This window comes from Typopeltis vanoorti, chromosome 17 (assembly GCF_054136105.1).
Source record: "Typopeltis vanoorti isolate ZY-2024b chromosome 17, IOZ_Tvanoo_1.0, whole genome shotgun sequence".
In the NCBI taxonomy this organism is placed as follows: Eukaryota; Metazoa; Arthropoda; class Arachnida; order Uropygi; family Thelyphonidae; genus Typopeltis; species Typopeltis vanoorti.
Genome location: NC_143565.1, coordinates 16289250 through 16317230, shown reverse-complemented (window position 1 = coordinate 16317230; position 27981 = coordinate 16289250). Strand labels below are relative to the sequence as shown.

At 34.0% G+C, this 27981-nt stretch overlaps 1 protein-coding gene across 2 annotated transcripts in view; it reads left to right on the top strand.

The window, feature by feature from the left end:
• Pect (phosphoethanolamine cytidylyltransferase) overlaps positions 1–25989 on the top strand; it is a 241938-nt gene extending 215949 nt beyond the window's left edge. For both annotated transcript variants that reach the window (XM_090407732.1, XM_090407731.1), the window contains one exon: positions 17596–25989. In XM_090407732.1, the coding sequence (XP_090263858.1) occupies positions 17596–17695 (100 nt within the window). In that variant the 3' untranslated portion in view covers positions 17696–25989. The remainder of the gene's footprint in view (positions 1–17595) is intronic.
• Positions 25990–27981: the final 1992 nt, after the last annotated feature.

The following is a 27981-nucleotide window of genomic DNA, read 5'->3' as shown; positions in this document are numbered from 1 at the left end:
TTCAGGCACAAACTTTGTTTGCTTACACTTGGATAAAGGATTAAACTAAATTTATTATAGGTCTAACCAAGTGGGAAAAAAAACTTCGAACATCTCTCTCTAAATCCAGAATAATTTAATAATAAGGTGAGACACCTTTTGGCAACTCGTATAGGTAAATATGACTTATCCATTGCTTCCGCCTCTGGGTCTGGCTCCCACTGACGAGACCTCAATAAATGTCGAAACTGGTCTGGGTAGTGGCCCTTCCTTTAATGCATAGCATTATACATGTCTGCAAGGAAATGTGCTTTGCATTATGGGAGATACTAAGACAAGGTGATGAGAGCTTGGTCTGCCTTTACCACGAGTTACCTCAGTCCTGAAGATACTTCAGGCACAAACTTTGTTTGCTTACACTTGGATAAAGGATTAAACTAAATTTATTATAGGTAAAACTTATGCAGTGCCAATATCTGAATAATAACTATTTTCTCAAAAGTAAAATGCTTTTGATCACAGCAAAATAGACCTTGATACCAACCACAAGGAATTTACTTGTATATTTCATCCCATATGCACATGCATTTGGTAAATCTCTTTAGCTTTTTAGTTTTTTTTTTTTTTTTTTAAATATGGTTTATTTTACATATTGTAAAGGTTATGAAAACATTTTGAAATATGAAAAACATTAATTTTCAAACTAAATCGTTATTATGCTTTTTAACATTTTCCAGTATATGGTAATGCTGCACTAGCTGGATTGTTTTGGCATTCAGAACATGTGCTACCTATTAATTTCCATACAAATGGTCATGGTCTGATCACAGGATGCCACACAGAACATTTATCATCAGTTGGTGCTTGTATAAAGAGAACTAATAGCCTTCCCACTCTCCATCCCCAGTGAATTGAGGAGCATTGTTTAACCAGATTAGCAGTCTCTCTCTCTCTCTGTACGTGCACGCTGGGGGGGGGGGGTAAAAATGTCATGGACCAACATTATACAAGAAATGTAAATGTTTCTTTTATATGCAAATCTTGCAGCATAGCGTGATATAATTCATCGTTGAGAATTTAGTCCACGAGCAAGGAATGGGCCAAAATTGATATTTATGCCATTTCAAAATGACATCAACATTGCCTGCAAATGGAGTCTTAAAAATGTCACATCTAGTAGTGACATTTTGAGACTACAAAAATTGCACAGACCTTCAGTTTTCTTCTGATATGGGCAGGGCTGAATGTATTTATCATCCTTGTAAATAAAGTACATAACTGTGGATACAATTACTATTTACACGGGCTTTTACTGAAATATTTTTATTATCAGCAACCTCTAGGAAGTAAAGGACTCATTGAGAATGGAGGATATTCATACCTATGCCAGCTGTCATACCTTTTTCTTCAACTCATTTGCACTAGATGCACTCATCTTTTCAACAGGCAACCTGTTCTACTCATCCACTGCTCTCTGAGAAAAATGTAGCTCTTACACCTTTCTTAACCACACACAGACTGAATTTCCATTGATTCCATATTCTCATTCTCTCTTTGCTTTTTCAGAATCTTATAGGATTCTTTCATATCACCTAGCTTTCTCCTGTTCACCAGTGTGTCTAGTTCTGTGCATGTTATTTCTGTTGCAGCCATATTATAAAAAGACAAATGGCTTCCTTATCCTTACATGTTGCTGTTCATTTCAGCACTGATTATCCTCTGAGTTATATTTGCTATTTATGCTGTCATCTTTGAACTTCAACGTCCTGTATGCCATAATTCCAAGACCCTTAGCTTCATCAGTTTTTCCAAGCATAATCCCATATAGTAATTGGAAATCTCATTATAAAGTATCTAACTTTATGTTTATTGACATTGAATTGACAACCATTATCATTTGCCCACAGTTTAAGCCTATTTAAATCATTCTGTGAGCACTGCAGCATCCCTGATTTCCCTGCAAACAATGGAATGTGAGGGTGTGTTAAAAAGTTGTGATAATCACCATGAAGGAATTGAGGTAGAACCATATAACTGTTACATTATTTTACATATTTTCCACAAAGTGTTATACACTTGTTATAATCCTGCTGCATCATTTGCAATCCTCTGAGGAAAAAAGTCTTTCCCTTGTTGCACAAACCAGTCCTCAGCTTCAGATATGACTTTATCATCTATGATAAATTTATCCTTTCAAGTGTTTCTTTAAATTTAGGAATAGGAAATAGTCAGATGGGGGCTAGCTCTGGTGAATAGGGTAGGTGAGACAGACATTGAAATCCAAAGTTGTGTATTGTCTGTTGGATTTTATGCGCAGTGTGAGCAGGTGCAAAACCAGCATGCCTCTTCTCAGTTTCCCACAGTGTTTTTCTTTCAGTACCTCCTTCAATTCCTTGAGAGCTGTTGAATAAACTGCTGCTGTAACAGTTTCACATTTTTTTGAGGTGCTTGGTAGGGATTACACCATTCATATCCCAAAAGACAATGACAAGAACCTTCCCTGCTGACTTTTTTAGTTTGGAAAACTTCTTTGGCTGTGAAGAATCTTTGTGTCTTCACTCCATTGACTATTGTTTGGATCTAGTAATGAAGCCATGTTTCATCAACAGTCACAATATGATCCAAAACATTTGCACCTGATTTCTCTAAATGACCCAAAATCCTTTGAGATGACAGCACACATTCTCTCTTTTGGTCAGCATTCAAACATTTGTGGACCTTCGCTGATAGTTTCTGCATGCTCAGATCTTGGTAGATAATGATCCCATCTTGTTTTTGGATATCCCTAGAGTCTGCAATTTTTTTAGCTGGTATTTATGTATCATTAAGGTTCATGGCATACACTGCATCGATGTTTTTAGGTGTGATTGCTGTGGAAGGTCTTCCTGTCCTGGGAGCATCTGTTGTCTCAGGATGCCGAGTTTTAAATTTGGCCACCCATCTGGCAACTGTTGGATATGCTGGGGCACAGTCCCCTAAAGTCTCACACAAAATCTGCTGAATCTGAGTTGTGGATTTTTCTTGCAGCACGAAAAACTTAATGACAACCTGCACCTCTGTGTCTTCATAACCTCTGACATATCTACTATATATCCTAAAACAGTGCTTCCCAAACTTCTGGATGTCAGGGCCCCCTTTGCAAAAATTAAAATATTTCATGGCCCCCCTCGAAAAAACATCGTAATAGAGAGATATATTATTATAATATTTATTGTATTTATATTCAATACAAAACATATACAGCGAATATTGCAAAAATCAAATGCAAATATTACATTTTTTGCCTCTTACCATTTGGTTCTGAAGATGATGCAGGCTGTTCTGGTAAAATATGAAATACTGTCCTTTTTTATGAGTCTGTTTCTGCTTCTTCTGATTGTTTGCGGGATTTTTTTTTTTTTTTTTTTATCAGCCACTTATCCATCTCAGGGTTAAATTTTTTAATGTAGAATAGATCAAATAATATCACCACAGACTGATAACATGAAATTAGTGAATATTACCTGAATAAGGGAATCCACTTATTCAGAATATTTGGGAAGCGCTGTGCTAAAAGAAAAAGAACAAATTATTACAATTTGATGAAACATGGAGGTTAAAGGATTTTAAGATATATTCTTTCTTGTAGTTATATCAGTTGCTTTAATGTCATTTTTATTCTAGGTGTTTATCAGAAATTTTCATCCCCCCTCCATATCTTCTATAAGGTTTTCTCCACTCATTAATGTATAGATTTAACAACAGTGGTCCAAGGACTGATCCCTGGGACACATTACTGGTACTTTAAATCTAGCAGATTTACACTCCCACATTCCTTTCTGATACCTGTCCATTAGTCACACACTTATCCAAGTCAATTATCTGAGATCTTATCTCTTTTTTTTTACAGTCTAAATTCATGCGTCATGTTGCTCCCCAGGTATGTATGGAAAGCTCCTAACCTCTTCCAGCTCTTGTTCATTGATCTTTATTTGCATTTTCATCCTCTTCTTTCTGAAATCATTGTTTTTGTTTTATCAGTGCTCATTATCAACCCATATCTCTTTCCTTCTTTACTTTACTTCAGCACTGTTCTTTCTAGTTCCTCTTCATCTCCTTCAATAATAATGGTCATCTGCAAAATGCAAATTATTTATTTTTATACCTTCAATTGAAATTCCCCTTATATTATCCTTTATGAGATCCAGTGTACTTTCTAAAAGCATCATAAAGATGCTTAGGGATATTGGGTCTCTTGTTGTCCAGAACCAGAGACGGTGTGAGGAATTTTGGCGCCTATGGCCAGGAAAGAAAATTGCGCAAAAATATCAATTTTTGCGCCTATGGCCAGAGCCACATTGGCCATAGCCTCACTATGCCTCTGCCCAGAACCATCTTTCCATTTCTCAACAGTTTTGTCTTATATAACACAGCAGCTTCTGCATTATCATTATATGTCTCTTGCAGAACATCAGTGATAATGCAGAAGCTGCAGGCTCTTGTCCACCACATAAGATTCGAGTACAGTCCATGCCACTCTCTGATCTATAATGTCGAATGCTTTCTAAAAGTCAACAGAACAGATATAAACATTTTTATTTTTAAGTAGAGCTTTCTCTGCAATTAATCTTAACATTAATATTTGATGCATAGTACTTCTGTCTCCTGAATTCTGCTTGTTCATCTTCCAGATTTTCTTCCATTAGTTCCCTTATTCTTTCCATTAATATCATAAGTACTTTTCCCACATGGCTTGTTAGAGCTGTTGTTCTGCAGTCCATTTTGCTTCCCATGCCATGCCATGTTACTCAACTGGCACAGTTCATCAATTATCACCTCACCACCATGTTTCAACATCTTTCCAATGATCTCATCATTCCCAGGGCTTTTATGGTTTTTCACGTTTTACTGACTTTACAACCTCATCTTTCAGTATATCTGTTTCTCTCTGTGTCTTATATAACTCTGGGCAGTATCTTGTCCATCTCTCTCCCATTTCTTCTGTGTTTCATCATGATTTCACCATTTTCATTTTTATGGATCTCTGCTTTTTGACTTCATTTCTTGTTCGTGTTTCTGATCCTCTTATATACTTCTCTTATTTTACATTCACGCATAGTATTTATTGATATTTCTCTCCTAATCTTCAATGTTTTTTTTCCCCTTTGAATTATCTTTAATGTCTTCTGTGAGATCCACTTTTTTTTTTTTTTTTTGTGGCTTTTCTGTCTCTGGAACCATTTGTTCCACTACTTTTTTGATGCTGATTTTGTTGCTGATGCTAGTTTGTTGTTTCCATCCTCCAGTTCTTTTTTTGTAATGGATTTCAGAGCACTTTCCTATATGCTTCCCCTGTAATTTCCTTGTCCAGTGTCCTCATATCTCTCTGACTCTGAAACTGTGCCTTGACTTGAGTTTTAACTTGATATGGGCAATCACTAAACTATCATCTGATTCCATGTCTGCTCCTTGAAATGTTTCATACTACTGAACTGATGTGGTCCATCTCTTGCTTATAAGTATCATGTCTAGTATGGTCTTAGGTCTTCCATCTGGTGACTGCCATGTCCACTCCTAAAGTCTTTTTGCTGGAATTGTGTGTAGCAAATTACCATGTCATGCTTCAAGGCAAATACAAGCATTCTTTCTCCTCTTTCATTGCTTTCTCCATATCCATATTTGCCTATGATTCTTTCCCTTCCTTCATTTTCCTTTCCAATCTTCTCCAATAATTAGAATATCTTACTTTGGTATTGATTTCAAGGTTATTTCCAAATTGCTATGGAATAACTATTTCTTCTTCAGTACTTTCTGAGGTGTGGATGAATAGATTTGAATTGCTGTCATGTTAAATGGTCTTGCTGCAAATCTTGCCATTATTATTCTTCCATTTACTGAGAAGAAATCCAACTCCTGCCTTGTGTTTTATACTATGGACAGAATGGATGAGTCTTCCACCTCTCATCTTCCCTGACTCTGCCCAGCACACCTCAACTAGTCCAAGGATGTCATGTCAGTATCACTCCATCTCCTTGCAAAGTAAGTCTAGCTTTCCAGGAGTCTATAAAGTACAGACATTCCATGCTCTTACTGATAGCTTGTCTCTTGCTGGTTTTAATTTTCTTGCACTTCTTTTTTCAGTATTGATTTGTTGATTCAACTCTGATCCCTCAGTTGGGCGACCTTGTTTATCTGGGTGATGTCCAAGCTGGCATGTTGTACTTTTCCTTTGCACTTCCATATTGTGCCAGATTTCAATTATTTTGTTTTTACAGTCATTGTATCAAAATTCATTCTGGCCAACCTTAATGGTTCTTTCAACTGCCCTAAACATGGGGGGAACAGATCCTCTTTGTGGCTACCCACTTTGCATCCCCCCCACACACACACACCACTCATATCTGAGAGGCATTCCCTCTATCTGCCATCCAGGGATGTGCCCTCTAGAGGTTCCAGGCTTCCCTGAGGGTATTTCTGGGAGGCATTTATATGGAAAATGAGATGAGTGAACAGTATTAGTAGTAAAACCATATTAAAATAAAGATATCAGAAAAGAACGTAACATTATTAATGTTCAAGAATGCGTAAAAAGTTAATCTAATCTGACATAGTCACCTAAGCAGAATGGGAGATAAATTTACTTTCTTATTCCTCTTCAATGCATTGGGAGCATAGAGCCTCGACTGATTTTTCTGATCCTGGTTTCCTTAGCAAAGTACTTTTTTTAATGACGTTGAGCCCTTTGCTCACCCTAACCTATTTATTCAGGCTTGGGACTGGTATGATGTGGCATAACTACATCATGGTTTGAATGGGAGATAATAAATAAAAGTTTTAGGGAAAAAAAAAAAAGTTGATCTGAAACCAGGCTTGCAATATTAATTGGGTTAAACTCTTATAATAATATGAGTTTGGAAGAAAAGTGAAAACTGGGGAAATAATCTGAGAGATTTCATTGAGGAATCAACTTCAGCTTCCTGTTTAAACTGGTCAGGTTTTAAGAATAGCCTGAATACTTATTAGTCTGGTAGTTGGTTGTCATGCCTATTCTCTAATGCTAAAAGCATTAGCAATAAATGCAGGAAATTCTTATCATTGGTAGGTGTAGTGGGACTGACTTGAAAAGTACTGGCATTAGTGAGACCTGGCTAACAGTAGAGGATATGCAGAAATAGAATATGTTGGATTCAGTATGTTCAAGGAAGATAAAGAGGATGTTTGGGAGGGCGGGGGGGGCTACTATTTATTGCTAATGATTTCAAAGAAATAAATTCAACCAGAGTAGAAATCTTTGATGGTGGCAATAGTCTGATTAATACAGGCAATGATTTCGAGGCTGTTTGGTGTGAGATAGAGGTTAATAGGACAAAATACACTATTCGATGCTCCTACAGGATCACCTGAAGAACCCTGTGAACTGCAATTATAAATAAATCTTATGGATACAAGGAGGACTATCATTATGTATGATTTCAATCATAAGAATATAAATAGGAGAGAAGAGAAAGCAAGATGAGAGAAAGCGAATCTATAGAATTACTGAAGATAACAACCATGTGATGGAAGGGACTCTTGGTGCAAAAACATTGGATCTAGTAATAACATCTAAGAACTTGTCCAGAATCTGTCTGTTGTGAGAATTTGAGTGACATGAAGTTTTGACTTGATTTGTTTGTGACTAAGAAGGAATATATATATATATATATAAGGCAGTTGGTTATAATAAAATGAGAAGAGCTTGAGACAGTGCCTTGATGTGTGAAAAACTGCATATTAGGAGAATAAATTGCACATCAGTGAAATGGATGAATAACACTTTATTGCTGGAGTTGTAGATCCCATATCATTCATGAGAAAAGTAATGATGAGGCTCAGGAAGAGTATGAAGGGAGGCTCAGAGAGAGAGAGAGAGAGAGTGTGTGTGTGTGTGTGTGTGTGTGTGTGTGTGTGTGTGTGAGTGAGTGAGTGAGTGATGGTAAGATAAAGAAGTTAACCAAACATGCCAGGGAAATCAGAGAATTTTATCACTATGCATCAAGTAAAAGGAAGAATAACCGTAGTCAATCCAAATGGTAAGAAAGTGTCAGGATGAACTGGTGGTAACTGAGTTTTATATGTTCACTTTCCAGGCAGATCTAATAGCTCTGTGGATGTCAATGGGAACTGGATGGCATTTGACAGAATATCACATGCACAGTTGCTCTACAAACTCAAAGAATATGTGTGCACGATAGCCCCATTTTATTAAAAGTGCTTGATTCAGACACAGCAGTGAGATTGGATGGAATGTCAACATGGGTGTGGAAAGAATGTGCAAGAGAGTTAGCAGTGTTCCTGACCTTGGCTCTTCAATTTGAGTTTCACACATGTCCAATCCTTAATGAATAGAAAGAAAGCAAGATAATTCCATTATACAAGGTTGTGTCTCACTGATGCAACAAATTATAGACCAGCAAGTCATTATCTCTGGTGTGGTCATCAAGCTATTGGAGAATCTGGTTAGGAATTGGTTCCAAAGATGGATAGATAACGCTCATGTCCTCTGTATAGATGGTGCTATCTATCCCCACCTTAGGTCACTGTTATAGAATGTGAACAAAGGGCTAGATAAGAGGAAATGGATATACCATGACACTTCTAGATTTTGCCATGGCATTTGACAGAATTTTACATGCACAGTTGCTCTGAAAACTTACAGAATAGATATGCATCATAGCACCATGACATGGATAGGAGAGTGGCTGACTGACAGATATCAAAACAGTAATGTGTATAATGAGTCCAAGAGAAGGGTGACCAGTGTGATACCATAGGTTTCTGTACTTAAGTATAGAACCCTAATATATTAATGATGTTAGGGATGATCTGGAGAGTAATATTCAATTATATGCTGATGTGCTGAGTTGGGAAGAGTGAAAAGAGGTATTTGTTATATTAATATAGAATCTTGCCGTGGATGTTTGTGATTGTCTGTGGAAATACGAGTGGTGGTCAGCGGTAGATGTTGTTGCTGTAGTTGTGGTCAGTTGGTGATTGAATGGTGAATACAGAGTTGCAAAGTAGGTGCCCTCCCTCAATGAGTCCTTGGACTCCTTGGAGGTGTCAAATAATAATAATAATAATCTCTTCAGGCTAATTTGAACAGATGGATTCCATCAGTAAATGTCAGAGAGAGAGAGTGTGTGTGCGTGTGAGTGAGTGATGTTTCTGAGGACAAGGTTATTCATTTTGAACTGTAACATTGCAATCAGAGTATTATATTAATCAGAATTTGCATGTAGTCAATGAAACTAAGTCTTGGGGTTATGGTGAATTGAGAATTAGTTTTGGGACCATATTGCTAAGGTAGGTATGACATCATATTGGACCAGTATTGAGAAGAACATTAACATATAAGAAAAATAAATGATTATCCTACTTTACAAGGTTTTGATAAGACCATGTCTGGATTACTATGCACAGATATTATCACCTGGCTTCAGAGGGGATGAGATGTTTGGAAAATTCAGTAGCAGGTAATCAAGATGTTAACTTACCTGTGGAATTGTTTATATAAGGACATACGGGAATGTAATTTTCAAATTTTGAGGAATAAATAGATGAGAGGAGTGATAATTGAAAGATATGTCAGTAAGAAAAACATGCAGTACAGATAGAAATGATATTTTGCAATTTATGGTAGGTGGGGTAGAACTCTGGGTCATCCCTGCATGTTGATTAAGGGTGTGATTAAAAAGCACACGTGGTCAAGGTTCTTCTCATTGCATGTGATGTGTGGGGAAAGGCTACGTTAGGTGAATGCATCGTGTCTGGAAGTAAACTAATTAAACTTGTTTGGAGCACACACACTTATGCATAACATGATACATTTGTGTCAAAGCACAGTAAAATATTAATACCACATAATTATATATTAAGTTATTTTAAATTGACAGTCATTACAACAAACATGATTATTCTGGATTTCTGGTTTCATCTATGGCACTAGGAATGTTTTACAATAGATTTTCAACTGAGGTTGAGTTATGAAGTTTCAGGGTTTTCTTCCTAGATAGTCTTTCCTAGATTTATTTGTACAAAACTATAATCCAACTGGAGAACACAAGCAACTAATAGGAAGATATACTCTCTCTTATAGAGATGATTTGACATAATCATATATAATATCAAAATCCAATTAAAATCAGTGTTCTTTCTGTCATATTACAGGACTCAGATACTCGTATTACAATTAGTAAAGTTACCATTACAGTAAACAAACATAATTTAGTTAATGTGGTGGAAATGCACTTTGGTAAGCATGCACACGCATTGCTTACCAAAGTGCTTGATTATTATATACGTCATTACTTCAAGCACATAATCACTGAGTTATGGTGAGCAACTTTAACGGAACGTGCAAAGCTTATTCATTTGCAATTCTTCATGCAAAATATATCCTACGTTCTTTTGAAATGCCTATAGTAAAGCAATTTCACGCACTCTGACTCACCAGTCATCCAATACCATATCGTGCACTTGATCAATGATCTCTGGTGGTGTTACACTTTTTTGGACGTCCTTCACGTGGATCATCTTCAAGGCTGGTATGGCCACATTTAAACTCGGCAGACCATTTCTTAATTGTTGAAAACAAAGGAGAAGAGTGCCCATAAACTTTTATAAACTTTGAATGAATTTCTTTTGGCGTTAAATCTTCTTTTACAAATAATTTTATAACCACATGATACTCAGTTTTATCCATTTCAAGGGACACAGACAACATTTTTGCTTCAGACAGTTGTATAAAACAAACTACTTGATAGAATGACTTGCAATTTCACATGACATTGTGATGCTTATGACAGATGTACCAACTTAGGGGGGGAAAAAATCATACGTTGTGGTCTCACTGCTGTAAGTAATGACTAGTGATAAATTATTTGGAGTTGGACAATGGATTTTGATATTATTTTCAAAATATTTTTGGCTTGGATGGCAAATAGATGGTATCTCCACTTTGTTTGCCATCAGATGGTTTCATCTCCTTATTTGAAATTGAAATACTTTGAAAAGGATTTGAAAATGGCACGAATCCCTATTTATCTAACCCGGTCCACTATGTGCTATAGGTTTCTAACTTTTCATGAGCAAGTTTGTGAATAATATAAATCTAATTCAGTGTCTGTTTATTCCAGTAATGTAGCTGGTGAATATGAGAAGTTAGTTAAAAAATCAGTTTCTGCTCCTATTTTATTATGAAGCACAACCAAGAGTATAATTTCTTGGTATCTTTAATTTAGATTACGAGGGTGGTCTGAAAAGCTCTCAGCCTTGACCATTGATGGCAACACTATTGGCAAGATTTTTTTTTTTTAAGTTGATACATCTGTCATAAGCATCCATGTGAAATTGCAAGTCATTCTATCAAGTAGTTTGTTTTATACAGTTGTCTGAAGCAAAAGTGTTGTCTGTATCCCTTGAAATTGGTAAAATTCAGTATTGTGCAGTTATAAAATTCTTTGTAAAGTTTATGGGCACTCTTCTCCTTCGTTTTCGACAATTAAGAAATGGGCTGCTGAGTTTTAATGTGGATGATCCACATGAAGGACGTCCAAAAAGTGTAACAACACCAGAAATCATTGATCAAGTGCATGATATGGTATTGGATGACCAGCAAGTCAGAGTGCGCGAAATTGCTGAGACTATACATTTCAAAAGAACGTGTAGGATATATTTTGTATGAAGAATTGAAAATGAAACTGTCCACTTAGACCTATTATGGATTCTATAAGCAGTCCCATGTATAAAATATCAAGATTTTTGTCTAACTTTGTCCCCCCTCATTAGCTACTCAGTTTCTTCGATAAAAAAATTGCATAGAATTTCATACATGGGACTGCTTATAGAATCCATAATAGGTCTAAGTGGACATACAAAAATAAAAGACATTAAATTAGCAGATACAGACATGTTAGAATTTTTAACCAAAAATTTCAAAAGGACAAAAGGACATAGGAGAATTATTCAAATTTGCAATGACATCACATGAAAGCAACAGTTTGGGCTTTTCCCATCAATCTTGTGGCTAGCATTTTCAATCCAGTGTTGTGCTAGGCCACATTTATGGGGTTTGATCATCGAAATGTGGTCTTGATGTTCAGAGATGCATTTTTTGACAGATTTTCCTGTTTGTCTGTAGTAAGACAAGTTGCACAAACATGGCACTTTGCATACACCATATACTACAGGTTGCCCTCGGTTAACACCTGACTTCCATTCCTGAAAAATCCACGTAAAACGGACCCAATTTTAATGGGCGGTACAAAGTTGTTCTGCGCAGTCAAAAAGATGCACACGAAATATGTGTAACATTATTATATTTAAAGCTTTGATAATACATTGCATTATCAAAGCTTTAAATATACATACATATATATTTGTTAAAATAAAATTATTAATAATGAAAACAAAACAAAATTATATACAAAAAATATGAAACTTCAGAAAGATATTACATATTTCTATGTTGAAGTTCCTGGTTTCGGATCACCTGCATTTTTTTTTTTTAAAGTATCCACTATTAACTGCTTAGATTTTCTTTTTCTTTCTTTAAGGAGTTCAGTGTAAGCTTGAATAGATACGATTACACTCCTTTTTAAGTTCGCACTCCATTCCCAATCATGGTCCATTTCACAGAGTTCATCAGTCAATGTCTCTATGCTTGCAAGGATACACTGTAAATTGGCCGTTTTTATATCTCTCAGAGGACCTTCTTCGTTTTCTTTCTCCTCCTTTGGATGTTGACTTAATTGTTCGGCTAGTTCTTTGAAGTCTTTATTGGAAAGCGATTTATCATGGCTCTCTAAGACTTGTCACATCTTCAGCTATGATATCGCCCAATCCCACCTCTTGCGCAAGCTTGGTAATGTCTTCAATAACATTCTCATCTTCCTCTAAGTCATGCATAAATGCTGGAAGAAGTTTTCACCATGCTCCTTTTAAACACTTTGCTGACACTTCGTTCCAAGCTGCCTCGATATTGTTAATGCCCCTCAAAATATCGAATGATCACCAATGGACTTTAATAGTTTTTCTTGAAGTGTTCAAGACTCTTACCATTTCCATAAATGTTATATGGAGGTAATAGGCTTTGAAGATTGATATAATCCCCTGATCCATCGGTTGCAAAAGCGATGTGTTTGGGGCATGTAAACACCCTTGACATCCAATGGTGTCCTTACTTCAGCAAGGTTTTGAGGATGTACAGGGGCATTATCCAAGAGAAGCAATGCCTTGGCTGGCAAATCATTTTCTTTACAGAAGCGAAGCACAGTAGGACAAAAATAATTTGTGTACCAATCTATAAAAACATCTTGTCTAACCCAAGCTTTCTTGTTCCATTTCCAATAGACTGGCAGCATGGCTTTTAGACTCTTGAAGGTGCATGGTGTCTGTGAATGGTACATCAACATTGGTTTAAGCTTCAAAATTCCAGAGACATTTGCACCCAACAAAAGCGTAAGTCTATCTTTTGCAGCTTTAAAACCTGGAGCGGAACCTTCTTCACAGGAAATGAAGGTGCGTGACAGCAATTTTTTTCAGTCGAGCCCAGTCTCATCAACATTAAAAATGAGATCAGGAGGATAACTTCCTTGTTCTACACAGTATTGAAATTCTTTAGGAAAAGCAACTGTTGCCGCATCACCACATAATTTGACACTATGGCACTTATTTCGAGACTTATATCTCATGAACCAACCTTTGCTTCCTAAAATGTTTCTTTGCCTCCATCTGTCTTTTTAAGATCCTCAAAAATTGTTTTTGCTTTCTCAGTTATAACAGCCTGCATCAGAGGAATATTTTTCTGATTCAAGTCATCCACCCATAATGATAATAATTTTTACATGAAGTTTACCCCTGCTAAAACTTTCATGTTTTGCATTTGGTACTACCGTTGACTGTTTTATTCTATCTGCATTTTTCATAATTGTAGTAACAGTTGATGGAGGTAAGTACATACTTCTTCGGACATTAGCACATGTCTGCCCATCTTCCATTCTTCGAATCACCTCCATCTTCTTTCCAAGTCTGATTGATTTCTGTGCCTTCTTAACACCAAGTTCTGCTAACATTTCTGCACTGCTTTTATCAGACATGGTATGTAATTACATACTTTATCAATTTAAATACGTATGTATGTAAAAAAAATTAAATAGAACAATTAGGTAGATTCAACAGTAAAACTAGGTTTGATACATATACATCATAGTAGCTCGGTAAACACTCAAACACTTATGTGCCTGCTAGCATCGTTTCTCAGATCACACTACAGTAAGAAAGCACGTACAGGCATCCACCATTATTGTAAATCAGCATAAATTGAGCTGTCATAAACCAAGGGCTGCCTGTATAAGGATTCCAATGTAATGCATGCACTCGACTGTTTCTTTTATTTTTTCAATTACAAATCTTTTATTTTTACAATTTCCTTATTGTTGTTCTCCTTACACTGATGATGTCTTATGATGTGTAAGACATCATCAGTGTGAGGAACATATACATGTACCACAGTACCACATGATTATGAATACAAGAAAATCTTGTCATGTAGTAATTTAGGAGTAGCATTCCTCAGTTTTAACTTATGTCCCCTTATGATAGGCATAAAAGTCTCACTTCTCTTCACCCTTCAACTTGGTTTTCTCGATAAAATTTGAAAATAAAATATTTGAGTTTCAAAATAAGTGAAATAAATATAGGAAAACAAGGACTAAAAATAAACAAATAAAATCTTTATTTCAATCTTATTATTATTTTTTCTTACTTAACATTCATTTCATTATTGTGTGTGTGTATTTTTTTTGTTTCATATTGTAATATTCAATCTTTTTACACATTCCTTAATTTTTGTGTATTTATTAATTTTCTGTTGTATTACAGCATAAAATTAGAGTTTCAAAATGAATCGAACACTTTCAAATATTTGTTACTCAACAATAACTTGATTTTGTATGAACATGTAGTATATTGAGTTCTTGTAAGAAACAATGACTGATAATTCTTTATAAACTGGCTTAGGCTACATGTTCATATGAAACCTGTTTGCTGAACAATAAATATTTGAAAGTGGTCAATTCATTTTGAAACACCTTTATAAAGAGATGATAATCTGTATTCAAATATGCATAAATAGCACATTTCTGTAATGAAAACCATGCATCTAATTAAAGTATATCACAAGCCCCTCCAGTAAAGTACAAAAATGGGTTTAGTAGTTTCAAAATTGCACAGGTGTCCATGATAGTAGATGGGTTAATATCAGTATATGATTCTCAATAGAGAACATTCCTTAATCTTCTGAAGTAAACAGCATAAAATGGTTAACCATAAGAAAAGAAATGTGAATTAATCAGCTTTAGACCTTTATAATCTGATACAGTAATTAGCCACAAATTGCTCTATTTATGGGAAATACGTATTTCCTAACATATGTGTCCTATACTTTTTTAAGAGCCTCACAGCTCAGTGGATATACCTTTTGTTGGAAATACCTGGGTTCAGATTCTGTCTCAAATGTGAAGAACCTTTACTAGTCTTTTCAACTGAAGGTGAGTTAATAAATCCTATTTGGAGGTAGCCAAGTTTTTTCCTTCCAGAACTGGTGTTTTTAAATTTTTTCTTATTCATTATTTTCTTTCTTTTTTTTTTTTTTTTTTTAAATCCTGCAAGACTGGATTAACCATAGTGTAATAAGTATAATTAGAATTCTAAGAAACTAAATTACTTGGCTCTGCACCAGGGAAGATAGAACATGTGTTTCTTATACAATCCTGCTAATGCTTGTAGCTATTGTCCCCCCCCCCATTTATTCTTTTCCTCTAAGCCACATATGGGCAACCCACGGGCCAGATCCGGCCCTAATCTATTTCAGCGAAGTTTGTCTGATTCATGGTGGGAGAAAACATGGTGTGTTCTACTACTCACATTAAGCTGACGTCATATGACTAGCACAAAACACACTATGTTTTCTCCAACCAAGGTCTCTTTCTCATTTTGACTAGCTGCATGTGTGAACATGTTATAACGTGTCAGTTCGGTACTTGCTTTGGTGTTGTGCTTTGTTCGGTGCCTGCATTGATGTTATGTTCTTATATTTAAATCGATTAAATTCACAAATGTTATGGAAGTTGTAGTAGCCAGTATTAACTTTATTAAGTCACGTGCACTTAATCACTGCCAATTTAAGGAGTATTTGGCAGACCTATTTTCGGATTATGAAGATGTGTCTTATAAAAGACACATCTTCATAAAAGTAAACACAATTAACCAAGTAAAAGATGATGAGTGGGTGTGTGATTTAGCATTCCTTGTAGATGTCACCAGATACCTAAACGAACTGAATCTTAAATTGCAAAAACAAGGACAATTGGTTCATGAACTTCATGGACATGTCAAAGCTTTTTGTAATAAACTAAGATTATTGGAAAATCAGATAAGAGCTAAAAATTGTTATTTGTTATTTTCCTACTCTAGCAACTCATAAAAATATCCCTTATAATTGTTATGGAGATGAACTGAAGGCACTAATAGAGCAGTTTGATACAAGGTTTGCCGACTTCAAAAACAAAGACTCCACATTAGCTATATTTGCTTGTCCGATGTGTTCGGATGAACAAATATTGAGCAAATCCGCCTGAAGCTCAATAAGTTCCATCTGTAAGACAGATGGAACTTATTGAGCTTCAGGCGGATTTAGTGCTAAAATCACAATTTAACAACATTGCTTTGACGTATTTTTATAAATTTTATTTGGTGGAAGGAAAATATACAAATTTACGTGCCTTTTCAAGAAAAATCATTTGTCTTTTCAGCAGCACATATATGTGCGAACAATTTTTTTCGAGGATGAACAATAAATCAAAAATCCAGACGAAAATAACGGACGAAAACCTCGAAAATGCTATGCGATTATCCTTAAGTAATATTAACGTCAATATTGATAGTCTCGTAGTTGAAGTACAAGGCCAATCTTCACGTTAAATTGTTATGTTGTTCATTATATTATAAAATTTATGTAGAGCTTTATACCAAAGCATTATATTATAAATAAATGAAATATGAAGTAGCAACTTGTTTTAATTCATTTAATATTGATTTATTTTATTTAATAATTTGGTCTGGCCTTTAACTCGGAGACAGAATGATAATTTGGCCCCCGAACTAGGAAAGGTTGCCCATGCCTGCTCTAAGCAGAGAGGTGAAGGGTTTTTTTCCTGGTAACTCAGGATTTGCCTTCCACAAAATAGGAAAATAATTCCATGAACATTGCATTTGATAGATAATAAGAACATATGGGACTGCTGATGGTCCCAGTTAGTGAGTGGCAAAAGAAACTAATTATTATTCACCCTGAAAATGAAGGAGAAAAAAAAACTAAGGAGAGTGAGATTAGATGATTCTCTATCTTCGAAATTACTTTTGCTGTTTTTTCATAACAATTGTCTAGATGATAGCTAGTATCCAGTTTTCCATTCAGGCAACAGCAAAAATTGACTGCATACCATTTCTTCAAAAAGATTACTCAAGTTATATAAATTGTGAAATAATTATCACACAAGATAACAAGTTCATAGTTTTATTAATTAAAATTTTCAGGTTAGAATTTGAAGATAGGAATAAAAAGAAAGAGAAAAAAGAAATTGCAGCCTTCAATGCAGTAATGAAGCAGACCAGTTGTCATACTACATCTTCGTGAACACCAGATATATTTTTTTTTAATCATTGTACAGTTAACCACTCATGATTTAGTAACTTTTTCCTCTGTATTTATAAAGAATACTCTATTATAATTTTTACTGCTGGAACAGCTTGTTTGTAAATCTTAACAACCTCGAAAATAGTTTTAATATATATATATATGCTCATGCCATTTCTGTTATATAGTGATAAATCTTTTAAGTAAAAATTCTTTTATCGTCGTTGATTTATCTTTCCATTTCTGTTTTTAAATAAAGGCATGTTTCAGACTCCATATTTTATGTACCAGTTGTCTAGTCATACATTCATTTCGGATTCCGTTCAGTCATTTTGAGTGGCAGTGCATTTCACTACTCTCCTAGCATTTTGATAATGCATGTGACTTTGCTGCTAGCCATTTTTGTTTATTTGAAGTTCCTGTTATTGTAAATGAATAAGATTTATATACCTATATATATTTACATTTTTTCTCCTTTTGCCTAATTTCATAAGGCAGTCCTTGAGTCAAAACATGCCCTAAGCTTTCTTTATATAGTAATAGATATCAATGTTTGTTTGCTCAATAAGATATTTTTTTCCTAATCATGGTATTAGCTGCTTTTTGATTCACTTATACTATGTGTTTGAATTAGCACAAATTTATAAATATGTTTATTAATTCAGTATTTACCTTTAAAAAGTTGATTTTTTTTTGTAGTATTGCTGGTTTAAAAATTAAAGAGATGGTACTTGTGTGTATATTGTTGTTACTGCTGCTGCTGTAATGAGAATTGGGAAAAACTATGATTGCTGATTTTCATTATACTGTCTTTTAAATTATATGTGAAGTTTAGTTTATATTCAAAGTAATAGACAAAAATAATTCATTTAATGTAACAACAAAAAGCTAATTGTTAAAGTTATGCATGAAGAAAAAAAAAACGTGATATGTTTCGTAATGCGCAGCTCACTTTAATGTAGCTAAAAAAAGTTTATAATAATAATATACAGTATATATACACTTTATTATCCAACTACATTGTACAAAATAAGTTATTTGCCAACAAATTATGATATAATTAATTAAACTACCCCCACCCTGCTTGTTCTGAATATTTGCTTTATCTCTCAGCATATTTAATGATGCATAAATTGAACTGCAAATAACACATGTAAATGTAAGTTTAATTAGATAAATTTGGATAAATCACTCACATTATACAAATTTTGGCAGCTATCTAAAATCAGTAAAAGTAACCTTGAGATTAATGCTATAACTTGGATAACATACTACTAGCTTCTATAATAAAATGGCATAAAAAATAAACATTTTATATATTTCACCCCCCCCCCCATCCATACACAGAGGGTTACAAAACATATAGCACATCATTGATTCATTTGGGCAGAATTCCACAAAGCTAAAACCAACTTCACACTAGGCATTTCTTGAAAACTGTATATCCTGTTGGATTGAAATAGAATTCCTAGACCAGGATGAGAGAATACAATGTCTAATAAAACATTTTGCATAGAAATATTTATCCTCTTTAGCTTCTTGCAAAACTTCACACATTTAGAAGATGTTGCCACCTAAGCATTGATGCCTGTTCTGTATGCTAAACAGTTGAGCAGTCATAACAGGTAACATGCATTACCCATTATTATTATTACATTAGATGTATGGATTCAGCTGCTGTTTGAGATAGGATTTTAATATTAATAATTTTTTTTTTTTTTATCTTTAGACTTTTACAATTAAGGTCATCTTCAGGAATTACACCTATATACACACTTAACACATCTAGCACCATTGTAAGCTACATAATGTCTAAAACTAATTAAGTAATCTGGTCTCATCTCTTGTGGTTAAAAAGAAAAAAAAGTAAAGTTATAAAAATATAATAGAAGTCAAAGTAAAATTAATAAATAATAAATACATGATAATTAATTACATCAGTCAATTAGAAAATTCCTATGTTTGACAATCAGTTATTAATCCTCATAGTTAGTCTTAATACATTACATTAATGTATGTATAAAATCATCAGTTGACCTACAGTTATTCTGTGTAGCCTACATAACACTTGATTCTGTTAACTCTTTATTGAAGTTGCTCCTACTTTCATGTAGCCATCAGCAGAAGTAATTTTCATTATTTTTGTTTGTGGAGATAGTGCTAAGTGTAGTTTGATACTCTAGAACTATGTTTCCCAAAGTGCAGTATGCACATGGCACCCCCAGTGGTACATGACAATGCGTTTTTTATTTATTTATTTATTTTTATTTTTAAGATCACCTTTAACTTTTATATTTTTGTTGCCATATTGTTGCAAATAATTCCAGGTCTATTCTATAATTGATTTTTCAATTACAAAAAAAAACTAATGAAATTTTAAGCAACATGTATTTCTTGGCATGCATGGATTAACCTTCATTACAGCTGCATTTGGTTAACTGCATGATTACATTCTGCTAATTTTTTTTATTTAGAAAATTTTATTTTATTTTTATTTTGAAAATTTAAATTTCATAATTTTTTGTTTCTACTGTATTTATATTAGATTCGTATAACTTAAATGTATTTAATAATTAAAAAAAGTTTCACATGTTTGTAATTTATTATAACAGAAATGTTAAAAAATAAATACTTTTATAATTTCTGGTTTGAATGAAATAAAACTTCTCCCAAATTGCCTTTGCCAGAGATGGGGGAGGTACAATGGTGTTATTACAGTTTTACAAGGGGTATATGAGTACTGAAAGTTTGGGAAACACTCCTCTAGGCAATCTGCAGATGTGCATTGTTGTCAGGGTTATACATGCATTGACCAAAACTTGGAAGTTTTGAGACCACCATTCTTGTTTAAATTTGGTTGTTTTATGAAAATCTCTCTTTAAATTTTCTTTTGTATTAGGTTCTTGCTTGATTCATTTGCATAAAATAAAGGTTAAAAAAACAGAGAATTGTATCACATATTACAAGGACCGAATATAATGGGTGAAAATTAAACACTGAACGCATTTTAACATTTGCAGATACTAAATTTCTTAAGTCTTAAAAGCAAATTTCATTCTACTAAAGCAGTGATTTTCAACCTTTTCCATAATACGGCACATCTAGACTAATTATTAAAATTCTGTGGCACACTGAAAATATATTCTTTTAATTTTTTTGATGATCTGGCAAAAAATAGACAATTTTGATTGATTTACACACACAAGAAGAGGAAAGACCAGACACTAATAAATAAATGCACAGATTACAACATTATTTCTTTCTTTTAATTGATTTTAATTAATTAAAACCAGTTAATTAATTGATCTCATGGTACACCTGAAGACCTCTCGTGGCACACCAGTTGAAAATTGGTGACTAAAGCATACAGAAGTAGCCCTTCTCAAAGAATACATTGCTATGACCAGATTTGAATTATCTAAGATTGATCTCAGAGTATCCAGCCTATATTCTGAATCGAAAGTATTAAAAATTGTTCTTAGGTGCCAGGATGAATATTTTTTCAAAGGGAGACCATGGAGCTAGTTTGTAATATTTTCCTCCAGATATCATCATGCTATACTGTATAAGCACTACTACACAGAAATTCTTTCCTCTAATTCAAAGTCAGGTGCTGAAAACAAACAAGGTCTTGCTATTGGGCTCTCCTATCTCTGGTCAATGCTAATTTATTCACAGAATTTTTTTGAAAAGAGAGCCAAAGAAGGTTACTATCCAAAAACCTAAAATTTGGCTGCACTAAGTAGATATATCCATCATCTGGCCAGGTTTGGTAAAACAACTAGAAGAATTTAAGAATTATTTAAGCAGCCTATATCCTTGTATGAAGTTCACTCTGAAATTTGAAAGCAATAGGACAGTACCATTCCTTGCCGTACCCTTAGAGGCCACTGAAAAATAACTTATTTAGTATACAGGAAGCCTACTAAGGCTGATAGATACCTCCATGCTACCTCACACTACCACTCTTTGCAGATGGCGGGAATAATCAAAATGTTAAAGGACAGAACCAGTAACATCTCATGCCCTCGCCCACACTCTTCTCCTTAAAGTTAACAAGATTTTACCACTATCCCAACCCCCCTTCAAATAAAGACGATTATAAAGTCACTATGTCTTCCTAATAGCCATAATAATGGACAGAATTGATCAAAGTGTCATTCATTCCTCTATACAAAATTTCAGAATTCTTACATTCCCCAAAATCTCATCCTCTCATTAAGAAATGAGGCGTCTACATGATACACTGTTCATGCTGCATATGCTCCAGAGAAATATGCATATCAGAACATTTTAAAGATGTGTAAAATAAGAAAACATGCAGTTTGGCATATTACACAACCAATGAAGGCAGGCCATCATGTCCTTAGCTGAAAAAAGAAATGTCAGGAAATTTAGAAAAGCTCTAGAAATGCTATGCATTTCTACTCTGTGCAACAAAAGCCAGTGTATCATGCTGCATCAAGCCTGGTTACAGTTCATCAAAAACCTCACATGTACAGAACTGGGCTATGATACACATTTTGTGGCGGAAACGCAGTAATATCATACTCATTACACATTCGCTGTTTAATTTTCATTTGTTGTATTCTATCATTCATAATCTGTGATATGGTTCTGCTGTTGCTTAATCTTTTATCTTTGTATTGGAAGTTCCAAAATAGAAAAGCTTGTTGAGCCAAAAAATTAATGTTTGTGTGATTTTTTACATTCTGAATTATGAGAAACAGTATCAAAATAAGGAACATCAATAGATCCCTTTCATGGTGTATGCAATCTAAATTCTACATAAACAACACTGTTTGTGCAGTTTGCCCAGTGGTGTGCACAAACTCTTGTATGTGCTTGCTTCTTCTGGGAGGTGATTGTCTTGTAGTTTACTTTTTTTTTGTCTGTATGTTTAATGAAAGAGAGACTGCTTGGCAACATGTGCTATAGTCCTTATATCCCTTTCTGTTTAAAAAAGGAAAAAAAAGTCCTCGAAGCTTAGGTTGCACTTTGTCATTTCTATTCATTCTCCATTTTTATATAATGTTCTATATTATTGTGCTAGAGAAGTTTAATGTCCCAACATCTGTCTTCTGCTTAGCCTTCTAACATGTCATTTGACAATCTGTCCATATCTGAAGTCATTAACATCTGCTCCAGATGCATTTTAGTTCAAACTGGTCATGGTGCATATGGATGTCCCATTATATACACATCATGTTCATATCTTCTATTGTGTTCATACTTACATACATTATGATGTGTGCTTTGACTGGGATATTCCATTACCAGTACACTGATTTTCCAGCAACAGATGATCCAACACCTCCTTTAGTCTGGACAAAAATTACAATAGTGCTTGAAATTCTTGGGCCTACCTGACTAGTTCACTGGGCTGCCACAGATTGCATGTGCTCATGCTCACTTAATTACTTTCATCTGTACTTGATGGTAATATCTTGATTTTGAGTGATTCTTAGCTTATTTTGCTTGTATTTAACCCTATCCAAGGTTTTTAAGCAAGAGCCAGCTCATAGTGGTCTTTGTGGTGTCAAGTGTAAGTACAAGTCCATATCTATCTCACTGTATCATTTATACTAATGCATTTTATTTAATTATTTAATTCACATTTAATTTACATTAAATATACAAGTTTTTAGTAGTCCATGGTGTTTTAGAGACAAGGAAGAGATATAATGAGTGGGTCAGAGCTGTACTGAGGAATTATTATTACATGGCCTCTGTTGGCCTGGCAAAATTACTAATTCAGCAAGGCTCTGGAACCAAAGGTGCTAGAAAATCGGTGGTGTACCTGTACTTTTTTAGTGTATCACTGAAATATCAGGCAGAACATAAGCAATTAAATTTAATACAAAGCTAGTTGCAAAGAATATTTCAATATTTAACTATTAATTTCTAAAGAAAATTAGTGCACTAGCTTATTACCTGGGTGCTCAACAAACATTCCATGGTGAGTAGCTGTAGACTGGACATATATTTTTATGTAATATAAAAAATTAACTTCTCCAACCAAGGTACAGCACTATTGATCATTTTTTTTGGAACTCTCATTGACTTATTCAACATACAATTAAAAAAATAGTCAGGGGGTAAGAGATCTTGGGCAAGTAAATGCTTTGCATTGCGAGTAAGGTGTTGGATGATTTGTCAAGCCCTGCTTATTACTATAAATATGCTACTATACTTGTTAGCAATAGTCACATCCAGCAAGTCTTTATAAGTATATGTATGCCTATTGGATGGGCTTGTTGCATATTTGTTTTTGGTTGTTAACAAAAAGGGTAATGAAATATAGCAACAAAGAAATATTGATTGAAAGTAAGGTATACTTAATTAAATTCTCTGGCATTTAGACACTATTACAGTGTCAAAGTTGATCTTTATACAGATACTGAGTAGTTTTTCATTTATATGATGTTGATAAATATCTTTTACACAAGGCACAAAATGGTTAAGAGAACATATAAAAATAAAGATGATTTTTTTCCCTCATTGCGCTTATGTTCTTCCTCTCCTGTTCTCTCATATACATATATATGTGTATGTGTGTGTATATATATATTTTTTTTTATACATATTTATTACATATAACAATACCAATATGTTCAACATTGCCAAATCAGATAGTCATTATAAAACAAAATTTTAACATGTCCTCGATGGTTTACTACTTTGCTTACAGCAATGGGTTATGAAAGTTGCTACTTTCATAACCCATTGTTGCACAATTCTCTTCTTCTTACTTATAAATCTCAAATTTCCTCTTTGTCTCCTATTAGATATCTTTAGTTGGTTTAGCTTGTTAGTTGCAGTCATCAGATTACAACTATCCAACAGATTTGCATAACTAATACAGTCTCCACAATCTCTGCCTGTGCTTAGTCTTTGAATAACCTGGACTTTCTTGACCTAAATCCTTGGTGAGTAAAGTTAGAAGCCATAATCCAGTATTGGTATGACTAGAGTTTTATATAACAATATAATTTTCTTCTTTAAGTAAGCCTATAATCTGCTGAGCTTTACTAGTTTTCTTACAAATATGATTCCAGGATTTCAATTCTCTAAGAATGAAAATACCCAAATCCTTGTATTTGTTACCTTTTTCTAAATCCTACCCATTCAACTTACATCTAATATCTTCTCACTGAATCACTTATACTTGCATTTATTCTTAGCAAATTTTAAACCACACTTCCCTGTCCACTCTTCCAATCTTTTAAGATCATCTTGTAGATAACTTGGGTAATCTAAACAGTTGACTACTTTGTACAGCTTCATATCATAAGAAAAGAGAGAAATTTTACTCTTGATTAATGTATTCATAAATGATTTATGTTCAAACAAGGTTCCTAACATCAAACCTCGAGTTACAAAACTGACTTATATTTCATAGGAGTTGGAAATGATCCCCATCATTCATTAGGCATGTTCACACTGTACATTACAAAACATGACGTATAAAGTCACATAAGAAATTTGCTTAATGTATGCTGTTCATGTTGCATTTCAAAACAACTAAGTGTTTGAGTTTAAATAGATTATCCTCTTCCAGAGAGGAGAGAAGAGGAAGGTCATCTCCCACGTCTTGCTCTCTCTCTCTCTCATACATCAAATGCTATGAGGTTTGGCATTGTATAGATGCTTTAAAATTAAGATAATAAAGGTATATGTACTGAATTAATTGAAGAAAATTAAAAAACATTATGTGAAAATAACATATTTTGGTTTCAATATTTTGCTGTATGTATGCTTATAAGTATTTTAAATTGGGAAAACTTAGCTGAATTTTAAAATAAGCTTTCTCCTAATGAAGTACTTCTATGAAACACACTGTTTTACCTGTTCTCAGTAGAAATCCAGATTTGTTCATCTGTAAATAACTGATAGCATAAAAGGGATATCCATTGTTATAATAAAAAAATTGTTGAGCAGATTTATTCTTAAGCTAGAATTGTTATAAACATCATTTTAGACTTTAAAAAAATGAATTTTTCACTCGACATTTTAATGTAGAATTGTGAGTACTTAAAAAATTTGAAATAGTTTCTTTAAAATACTGGCATTATCATGCCTACTGTGTTATTGAGATGTTTCTTTCTTGCAACTTTAAAATGATATTTTAACATTGTACTTATTCTGGTGAAATTTCTGGCAGATCACCTTTTGAATTAGCTACGATATCCTGAAAAGTGATTTAAGTGTAAATATGTATGGATGTTGCAGAATGATCAAAACCTTGTTATGCAATGAAGTTTTAATAATAAAATTTCACTTGATTTGTAAAATGCATTTATTTTTTGTTACACATTTTCCAACATTGCTAAAATATCACAAATTTACTTCAGTTGAGAACTACAAAATTTGATAACTTCTGTTTTCCTCTGTGGCTGATATTTAGAAAAAGTTAAAAAAGAAATGCAAAAAAAAAAAAAAATGTGGCAGTAGTTTTGGGTTTTGCTTACTGATTTTGCAAACCCTGCTCTAGATTGATTCCTTAAACACATTCATGCTGGGATGTGTTTCATGCTGTATTAGTGTCTGACATGCAGCCAAGGATGAGTGTGTTAATGAGTCACAGCAATGACAAACCTAGAAAGATCATTTGATTGAATCCGTGATCCTTTGCAAATCGATACTATGTCACATCATTGAAGACAAATTAGATAGTTATATCTTTAATGATTATATTTTTAAAGATTGTATGTTATAAAATTACATAAATGTCATAAAATGCTGTCCACCAGGCAGAACATATCTGTTCAAGTTAAGCCATTGGTTGTTGGTCATTGCCAAATTACATCAGTGTTATAGGGGAGGAGGGGTGCTTTCTGATATTACCATGAGAAAGCTATTGCTATTGAATTTTGTTCTGAAATTGGCAAAACGTACTTTAACTTTAGTGAAATGTAATTTATCAAAATTAGTACACAGAGTTGTTGCTTTGCAACATCACAGGTTATTGCATGGTTCCATTGATTTAAAAATGAAAGAATCTCAGATGACCATCAGCAGATTTGAACAACTTTGAACACTAAAAGGGCTAATGATTCATAATTTGTTATCTCTTTGTGGTATAACTTGTTTCAAATCCAGATATATTGTTATCACAAAGGCAAGGCATATCTTCTCTAGTTGGAAAAAATCCCAGCTATACTTCAAGATGGCAGATGACTTTCATTGCTTAGTGAAACAGTCATCTTGCTTTATTGGAGGCCTGAAGTGGTCTCAAGAAGAAGGGCTCTGTTTTCTGTCTCCCATCCTTCCTTTCCTATACAACACTCTTCAAAAACACACCAAATACACTATAGGGCTACAGACTTTTCACTTCCACAGGCCAGCTAGAACATGGTGCATAGGACCAAACTTGATATTAACATAAGCAGAGGGCTTTCCAGTTAGCTGTGAATAATTCGTCTTTACTTGATTTCTTTTGACTAAAGGTGAGTTAACCGGTCTCATACGGAGGTGGAGGTTTTTTTCTCCCAGTAACTCTGGTGTTTCATCCCTCAAACAGGCAAAGTGGTCCCATGAACACACACGGCTACGGTCTTAAAATATACTACACCAAGGAAGGCAACAAGAAACCATTGCTCATAATCACCGTCATAGTATGGCAGCATATAACTACCTCCACCAGTCTTATGGCTGAGGGAATAGGATAGATAGATTGTAAAGAAGATACAATGTCACCAATATTACAGTGTGCTTGCGCATATTTTCTCAATTATTTAATAGTCTTATGCTGTTATTTCAAGCGAGTTCAGTTTGCATACTTACAAAAAGGGACAATGCCAAAGTTGATATAATTATAAATGATATGAATTGTTTTCTGGTGGATAGAACAAAGAATAATGATCCTAAAGTATGTATTATTTTATTTTATCAATGTTTTATCAAAATAATTATCTAAAAAATTCAGGATAGTTAAGTGAAATGTTTGAGAATATATATATATTTAAAATAACCCCTTAATTACTGACAATAAATAAACCAACATACCATAAAATTGTTTTAATATTTGCTCTACTCGTAACTTTCTTGATAACAGAATAGTAATAATAAAAATATTTTTGACTCATTTTATTTTTGCATAATCCAGAAATTGTGTTCTACAGATCAAGCATGGAAATTACGCTACCCCCCTCCCCCCCAGACCTGCAATAAATACATACGTCATATTCAACCATAGGAAACCTAAACAACTTTACAGATCCAATCACAAAAGGTGGAAATTATTTGCTTTAATATTGATATGTAATTTAAAAAATTGCAATAAT